The 8,485-nt window shown below is 51.3% G+C and overlaps 1 protein-coding gene across 1 annotated transcript; it reads left to right on the plus strand.

The window, feature by feature from the left end:
- Window positions 1-1,804: 1,804 nt before the first annotated feature.
- Window positions 1,805-7,989, plus strand: Krt3 (keratin 3). Its single transcript, XM_005325124.4, has 9 exons — window positions 1,805-2,594; window positions 3,733-3,953; window positions 4,419-4,479; window positions 4,811-4,906; window positions 5,203-5,367; window positions 5,762-5,887; window positions 6,179-6,399; window positions 6,775-6,809; window positions 7,278-7,989. The coding sequence occupies exons 1-9, from the start codon at window positions 1,941-1,943 to the stop codon at window positions 7,634-7,636; spliced, it is 1,938 nt and encodes a 645-aa protein (XP_005325181.2). The 5' UTR covers window positions 1,805-1,940; the 3' UTR covers window positions 7,637-7,989.
- The last annotated feature ends 496 nt before the right edge of the window (window positions 7,990-8,485 follow it).

Here is an 8,485-nt window from a genome sequence, read left to right on the forward strand (position 1 = left end):
TTGTGGGAGATCAGGGAAAGAAGTTGGAGATGTTGGAGAGAAGATCCTAGGGATGCCCAACTTCGGCTTGATTCTCTGATTGATTCTTGATCATTGGGTTCTGATTCTGTGATTCTATATTCTTCCTGCTGTGGAGGAGATGATGCTCATTTTGCATGGGTATGTTCCCAAATCTGAACACCATGTCTGAAAAGTCTATCTGGATTCCTCATGTCGAGATGATCTCAATAAGCTTGGGCCACCTCATATAATGGCAGTTGAACCAGCTTTTAACCAGTTGTATCTGTTTGTAGTCCAGTTTAAGGGTTTCATTAATCAATTGATTCATTAATAATTTGTTTCATTCATTCATTCCATCAATCAAGCTTTATAAGCATCAATTATTGGCAAAGCCTTGTGTTAAGGATCAAAGGATTCAGTACATGACCAAGACTGGAAACTTCTGGAAAGTTCATGGTTTTGTCCTAGGAAAGGGGCTGGGATGTTGTGTAGCCTGGGGGTAACATGCAGGGAAGAGAAGGACAAAAGGGCAGAACCAGACCACTGGGGAAATATGCACTTGGGTCACCCTTCCCACAACCCTACCCCATGAACTCTGACATCCCTGTCTTTTCCTCCTTTCCCCCAGTTCTGAGACTGCTCCTGCCAAGAGCACACAGGCCACACCCTTGGCAGAGCTTCATACGCAGGAGACACAACGAAAAAAGACCTGTCCTGGAGAGATAAGCAGCTAACTTGGCAAGCTCAGAGCTGCGCAGGCCGCCTCTTCTCTTGGACAAACCAAGCCAGTGCCTAAGCCTTGGAAAACACCGGGTCGGCAGTTCTCAGGCTTTTGGAGTCAGACTTGTTCAGTAGTGCTGCTGGCCTAGCCAGAACTAGCCCTCTGAGGCTGGTGGGGGACTCTCAGGAGCATGCCTGCTACCAGAGAATGGTCCCCAGGGGCCCTGTGTATCTGGCTCCTGATCAGGCATCCTGCACTGTGCATGGTGCCTGGTGCACGTAGTGGATCTGTGAGAATTGGTTGAATATTTTGTTGAGTTGGTCTTTGAGCTTCCTGTTCCATGGGACCTGGAATAAAGCCAGAGGAATGCCAAAATGTAGGAAGCAAGAAAGGAAGCCTTAGAGGAGCCCCATAGTTTCTCTAGGAAGTTTTCAAAGCAAACAAATATCTGTCATGTTGGGTTTTGCCAGTGTCTGATCAATGTGCATTCAGGCGAGCTTCACATTTTCTCTTAGAAGATAATCATAAGCCCAAAAGCCACTGAACTGAAGCCTGGAATAGAGGGAGATTGGTGATCATCCTGGTCTTTGTCTCTAGCAAGGGAGGAAGAGAGGTCATTACTTTGTTCCTGAGTCTAGCACTGAGCTCGACAGTGACCACTTAGTAACCATGTGCTGACTGTGGAGTGAATCGTATCACCCCTTCTATGGAGACACTTTCCCAGAGTTTGGTGGGCCTCACTGTCTCCATCACTCAGGGACCCAGAACCTCCCCTACTCCTTCCACTTCACTTTTCAGAGCTGAGCCTGAATCTGGTAGCACCCAGGGGTGGTTGCTGGGTAGAGAGACCCGAGCTAAGCCCCTGATGCAGGTCAGCGTGCCTCCTGGGTCCTGTCAGACAAAGCTAGGAGGTGGCCATGCCCAAGCACAGGGCACCGCCAGGCACCGCCCCCTGCTAGGTAAGCCTGCCACCTTAGCACTTTTACCATTTCAACTTGTTCTCAAGGTGTGTTTGGTAGCCTGGAACAAACTTACTGCCTTAGGGCAAACCCAGCCCATGAATATTTGGGATTAATTATCCCTCCTTCATTGGAGCCCAGCAACCTCCTCAAATGTATATAAAGGGATTTATTCTGCCCAGGTCTCCAGTCCCTCTCCCTCCTCTGACTCAGTGTCCCTGCTTACCTCTCACGCTCTTCTGTTCACCAACCTCCTCGCCATGAGCAGACAAGCCGGCAAGAAATCCATCAGCAGCGGGAGCCAGGGCTTCTCCGGCCGCTCGGCCGTGGTGACCGGCAGCAGCAGGATGAGCGGTGTGACCCGCTCTAGGGCAGCTGGTGGTGGGGCCTCTGGGTTACGGGGCACAGCAGGTGGCTTTGGCAGTCGCAGCCTCTACAACCTAGGTGGCAACAAGAGTATCTCCTTCAGTGTGGCAGCTGGGGGCTCAAGGGCTGGTGGCTTTGGTGGAGGACGTAGCATCTATGTCAGTGGCCTTGGAGGTGGTTATGGAGGTGGCTTTGGGAGTGGGTATGGAGGTGGCTTTGGCGGTGGCTTGGGAGGTGGCAGAGGAATGGGAGGTGGGCTTGGGGGAGCTGGTGGGCTTGGAGGAGCTGGTGGGCTTGGGGGAGCTGGTGGCTTTGGTGGTCTTGGAGGTTTGGGTGGTCTTGGAGGTTTGGGTGGGCCTGGTGGCTTTGGTGGGCCTGGTGGCTTTGGCCCTGGAAGCTTCCCTGGAGGAATTCAGGAAGTAACCATTAACCAGAGCCTCCTGCAGCCCCTCAATGTGGAGATTGACCCCCAGATTGGGCAAGTGAAGGCCCAGGAGCGTGAGCAGATCAAGACTCTCAATAATAAGTTCGCCTCCTTCATTGACAAGGTGACAAAGCTATGATGGATCCTCATTGTTAGGCTAAGGACTTTGAATTTGACATTTAGAGTCATTAGTGTTTAAGTGTGTCCTGGAAAGGCCAGGCTGGACACGAGGGACTCAGGCAGAACTCTGGGTGGGTGGGGGTCTGGGAAGATACTCAGGGCTGATGAGTTTGTCCTTAGAGTCAAGCAGGAGTGTGAGTGTGTGTGTGTGTGTGTGTGTGTGTGTGTGTGTGTGTGTGTGTGTGTGGTGGGGGGTTGGAAAGATAATGGTTCCCTATTTGGACCCAAACCCTACCATATCCTGCTTGTGTGACCCCATGCCCCAGTCTCCTTCCCTTTGCCTTACCTAGGCCTAGGCTGACAGAGCTGGCAGCTCAAACCAAGAGCCATGGCCACTTGCGAGGAAGAGTTTGACCCAGAACTGAGGACTTTGCAAATAGGAGCTGTCCTCTGAGACTTTTAATGAGGCCCTTTTCCCTACGTGTGGTGCCTCGCAAAGAGACAGATGCCTCCGAGATGAGATGAATGAGGCTTAAGTGGAACCCTAAGGACCAAGGGGCTTTGAGAAGTTGGTGATTTCCTCTGTGCCCCTACTCAACCTTCTCAGGAAAAGGAAGGTGTTCCATGACTTTCTTCAGATCAGGACAGCTCACCTGGGGCTGTCTTCCCTCCAGTCTCAAGAGAGGTGCTGACTATGACATGTCAATCAGTGTTGGTTCCCAGTGGTTCATAGCCTTTGAAGAACTGCGTCGTCTGTAGTCTTATGTGGAAATGGTGCTGCTGGGTACATTTTTGTAGAGAGTGCTGCGTTTTGGGAAATTGAGATAGAGTTTTGAAGTCCCCAGGAATACCAAGCATCTTTCCCATTCTTCATTGAGGCAGGGGTATTTCCAGTTTCCCTGCACATCTCTCCTCTCCTGGTAACTTTCTAAGCCATGCTGCAAACTTAGGGCCTGGATTGATTCCCCCATCTGACTACATTCTCTGCAGCTGTAGCAGGAGCTGGAGCTCTTCACGTGCTTTCTAGGCCTTTGTGCTGGTGGACCAGGAGATATAGACACCCAGACCTACCTGAGCTAATTAAGGGCCTCCACTCCTCTACTACACGTTTTGTCTGATGTTGCTTCCCCCATGTGCTGCAGGTGCGGTTCCTGGAGCAACAGAACAAGGTCCTGGAGACCAAGTGGGAGCTGCTCCAGCAGCAGGGCACCAATTCCATCACAGGAACCAACAACCTTGAGCCCCTTTTTGAGAACCACATCAACTATCTGCGGAACTACCTAGACAGCATCCTCGGGGAGAAAGGCCGCCTGGACTCTGAGCTGAGGAACATGCAGGACCTGGTGGAGGACTTCAAGAAGAAGTGAGTGGCAGGGCAGGAGTGGGAAGATGCCATGGGTCACCCTTCTCAGAGTCATGGCCCTGTCTGCATTCCTTGTGACTGCTGTGTTGTGGTGTCACCTAACCTCTTTCCCTCTTCTTGCCTTCATGGTGGATAGTTGGGTTTATTGGGTTCCCCCTCACTCTCCTTCTCCAAGCATAGTTCTTTACAAATGAACTTGGGGCAAGAGGGATGAGATTACAGTCAAAAATTTTTCTCATGAGCCAGGTCAGGGAAGATCTATTCTTTAGGTTTGCTTGGGATTGAGGAGTTTCCTGGGGATAGTTTGCCTGGGAAATTGGAATGGCTGGTCCCCCTAACTATTAGGGAGATAGGAGGATGTGTTCATCTAAGAGGTTGGGAGAGCGACAAAGGGGTGGAAGAGATTTCAGAGAAAAGTTGTATTGATGATTAATAACCAAATTCATCTATTTCTTACTTTCACAGATATGAGGATGAAATCAATAAACGTACAGCTGCTGAGAATGAATTTGTGACCTTGAAGAAGGTATGTGTGAGGTTTCTGGGTCTTGTAGCTGCAGATTTCCAGCTGGCTTCGTGGATCTCCTTACTCTTCCTGCCAGGGGGCTTCCAAGTTCAGGCCATTGGAGCAATAAACAGAAGTCACATGCACATTAGTTGGAAAGATCCTTGAAAGAGACAGTTCACTGGCCTTTAGTTTTTGATGGAATTTAACTCTGAGCTAGGAATCACCTCTTGGTTGTGGTGCCCCATCTTGGACAAGGACCATCCCAAGCAATGGTTCCCCTGGCTCTCTTGCTGTAGTTTGCAGCTTGTTCTTTGGAGGAATAAGGCCTTTATGTTCCTGTCTCTCTCAGGACGTGGACGCTGCCTACATGAACAAGGTGGAGCTTCAGGCCAAGGTGGACGCCCTGATGGATGAGATCAACTTCCTGAGGACCCTCTATGATGCAGTGAGAATGTTTCCTACTAAGAGAGGGAGGGGGAGATGTTTTCAGATTCGGGACTGTGGCATTTTGGTATATATTTTGAAAACTATTGGCGAAGAACCTAGAGATGAGGCCCTTTGGAAGGGGTTTGGCAGTATGGTCTGTGGACATTGAGTTCTCTGTAGGGCTGGGGCAAGGTGGGCTAGATATACCTTTAAAACTAAGAGTCAGTGAGTGGGACTGTTGATCAGGACTCTCTGGGGCTCTGTGTTCTTGTTGCAGAGACCCTGAAAGTTAATAGCTTCCTTTTGTGTTGGCAGGAGCTGTCTCAAATGCAGAGCCATGTCAGTGACACGTCTGTCATCCTCTCCATGGACAACAACCGCAACCTGGACCTGGACAGCATCATTGCTGAGGTCCGCGCCCAGTATGAGGATATTGCCCAGAGGAGCAAGGCTGAGGCTGAGGCCCTGTACCAGACCAAGGTGCGTGTGAGGCATTTCTCAGAGGACTCACTGGGGATGTCAGGGAGGCTGTGGCCTATGGGACTCCTAGGTGGTGAGTTCCTAAGGTTACTGGGGGCACTCTTCTTGGTTCTACATCCTTCAGTGATTGTTCAGTTGCAGAAGTCTTGTTCCCTGGGCCGGGGGTGGGGGAGATATTTGCACTGTCCCCTGCCAGGCCACAGGGGATTGATTCTCAATTGCTCAGTGACTACAGGCTGGAAGAATTTTCTACCATAACAAATCAGTTGTCCTCTTCCCTGCTGAAACCCAATTCAATGCCATTTTAAGAAATGCTTACTAAGCATCTCAAGGTTTGGTAGGGGGTGTTGGGTACAGAAACAAGTCAGGCAAAGTCTTCCCTTTTGCTTTCTAGTTGGGAGAACTGCAGAGCACAGCTGGAAGGCATGGAGATGACCTGAAAAGCACCAAGAGTGAGATCATGGAGCTCAACAGGATGATCCAGAGACTTCGAGCAGAGATTGAGAACATCAAGAAGCAGGTGGGGTGGTCCTGAATGCTGGCTCCTGGGCTGCCTAGTGAGTGAAGGGAGTAAGGAAGTCCTTTCTTAACTAGGAGTGGGCTTCTGGAGGTCATCCTAGTTAGCATCTGCCTCCAGGGAGTTCAAAGAGCAAACTAGTCTAGATGATTGGTGACTCTGTGGATGGAGACAAAATGGAGATGCTAGGACGGGGTGATGCTCCCCGACTTTAGAATGGGTAATTCATTCTAGGATGCAGAAGGCCTTGGACCCTTTAATTGGGCTCATCTCATTTAACTTCCCCTTTCCCAGAATGCCAATCTGCAGACGTCCATCGCAGAAGCTGAGCAGCGTGGGGAGATGGCTCTCAAGGATGCCAATGCCAAACTCCAAGACTTGCAGGCTGCCTTACAGCAGGCTAAGGATGACCTGGCCCGGCTGCTGAGGGACTACCAGGAACTGATGAATGTCAAGCTGGCCCTGGATGTGGAGATTGCCACCTACCGCAAGCTCCTGGAGGGCGAGGAGTGCAGGTGAGCCTCCAGTCCCATCTCCCTGACCCAAGTTACATGCTAAGGGCCATGTAAGTGACCAGGTGAAGGGAGATGGTGGCCTGATGGAAAGAGAGAAGCCCACCTGACACAGCAGGGCCCAAGAAGCGCCTTCCTTAGATCTTGCAGAGAGCTATTTGCCTTTACCAGCCCACTCCGTCCACAGGAAGCCAATGCATGTAGGCAGACAGTGTGTGTAGGTCTCCTTGTTATGGCCCACTGAAGGGTGGATGGAGCTTACCAACCTGCCAGGCTTCTGAGTTCAGTTCTAGTTGCTATTCCTCTCCTTGGTCTAAGAACTTGCTGGAGACAGCTTAGTGACAGAGCTGCCTTTTTCTTGCTTTCTTGTTTAAACAGGATGTCTGGAGAGTGCCCGAGTGCTGTCAGCATCTGTAAGTAGCTAAAGGAACCCTGACAATCAGAGTTGATTCTCAAATATCTGTACTAATACAGGAAAGTAGTGATCAATTAAGAAAACATTCCTATATAAGTTGGAGGAGTATTCTGGGAATGGAGGGGCTAGTGGATTGGCTTTTGAAATTGTTCTGGGTTCAGGGCACTTTTAATTGGTATAGATGGTCAGTAAGAAGGATCCAATAAGAAGCCCATCACTGGGGGAAAAATTCAGACACTGGACCCAAGGGGGTCATCAAGGGTTGGCCCTATGTAAAAGGAACCCTTGGCTACTTCACAATGACAACATTACTGGAGTGCATAACTGATGACATTAGAATGGCTCACAGCGATCATCAGATACACCGATCACTCCGGATCTCCCTGAGCCTGGTGGCTCATTAATTAATTATAACATGGTACTGTGGGCACTGGGCCACTGACTGCTGTCCTCTCCTCCCCGACAGCTGTGGTCAACAGCAGCAGCACAACGTCGGCCTCAGCAGGTGGTTATGGAGGCGGTTATGGCGGTGGCCTTGGTGTAGGAGGTGGTGCAGGCAGTGGCTTTGGCCTGGGAGGTGGCAGTGGACTCGGAGGTGGCAGTGGACTCGGCGGTGGCATCGGCATTGGACTCGGCGGCGGCAGCGGATTTGGTGTTGGCAGTGGACTTGGTGGCGGCAGCAGTTTCAGCAGTGGCAGTGGCTTTGGCTCCAGCTCTGGAGGTCGCGGTGGCGTCAGTGGCGGAGGTTTCAGCTCAGGCAGTACCCGCGGGAGCAGCATCAAGTCCTCCCAAATCTCCCAGTCCTCCCAGCGCTACATCCGATAAAGAGCGTTCACGGGCACCCGCACTGCAGCAAGCCCAGTGTCTCGCTCCCCACCTGTTTTTTTCTTCCCCTCCCAGTGTCAGTGATACCCCCAGTGCCTTGCCCCTGCCTCCAAGGAGCGGCTTCTTGGGCTGGAAGGCGAGCACTCTTGTTCTTCCATTCACATCCCTGGCCAAGTCGCCTCTCTCTGGCTCCAGCCTGCGCCTGTGATTATCCAGCTGTGGTCTCAGCTGCCACCTTCTGCTGCCCTTGGTGTTCCCTCTCTGGTTGGGAGGGTCACCATGGTTCTGATGTATATAACATGCAGCACCCTCTGCTCATCTGTTCTGTCACCAATAAAGTGCATTGTGTCTCACCCCAGGCTTCTGAGAATTCCTTCACATCCTTCTTCCCACTGGACCTACCCTTCTGGTCACCTCCCTGGGCTCTCTGCCTTCCACCTCTCCCAAGTGGACTCTGTGGTCAACAGAGCAGCTGGAGCACTCCCTGCTCTAAAACAAGACAGTTTGTCCCCACCATCGGCTGAATGAGACTGGAATGGGCACCAGCTGGTTGTTCATTTATTCCTTGAGCCCTGTGGGGAGGGGCCGAGGGGATTCACAGCTCCTGGGGGGAGGCTGGGCCATGTGAGCAGCTATCTCCTCTTACCTCCTCTCATTTGGAGGAAGTAGGAAGGCCTTGGGGACAGAGGGTTTTTCCTCTGGTCCCCATTCCAGCTGACATCCAGAAAATGTTTCTGCCATCAAGGTGCCTTGGGACAGTGTGTACTGCAGGATTCCTCAAGAGCAGCCTGTCTCAAAGTCTGACCTGGAGCACTAGTCCCTTGAAACGCTTTGAAATTAAAGGTCCCA

The sequence above is a fragment of the Ictidomys tridecemlineatus genome, chromosome 6 (assembly GCF_052094955.1).
Source record: "Ictidomys tridecemlineatus isolate mIctTri1 chromosome 6, mIctTri1.hap1, whole genome shotgun sequence".
Classification (NCBI taxonomy): Eukaryota; Metazoa; Chordata; class Mammalia; order Rodentia; family Sciuridae; genus Ictidomys; species Ictidomys tridecemlineatus.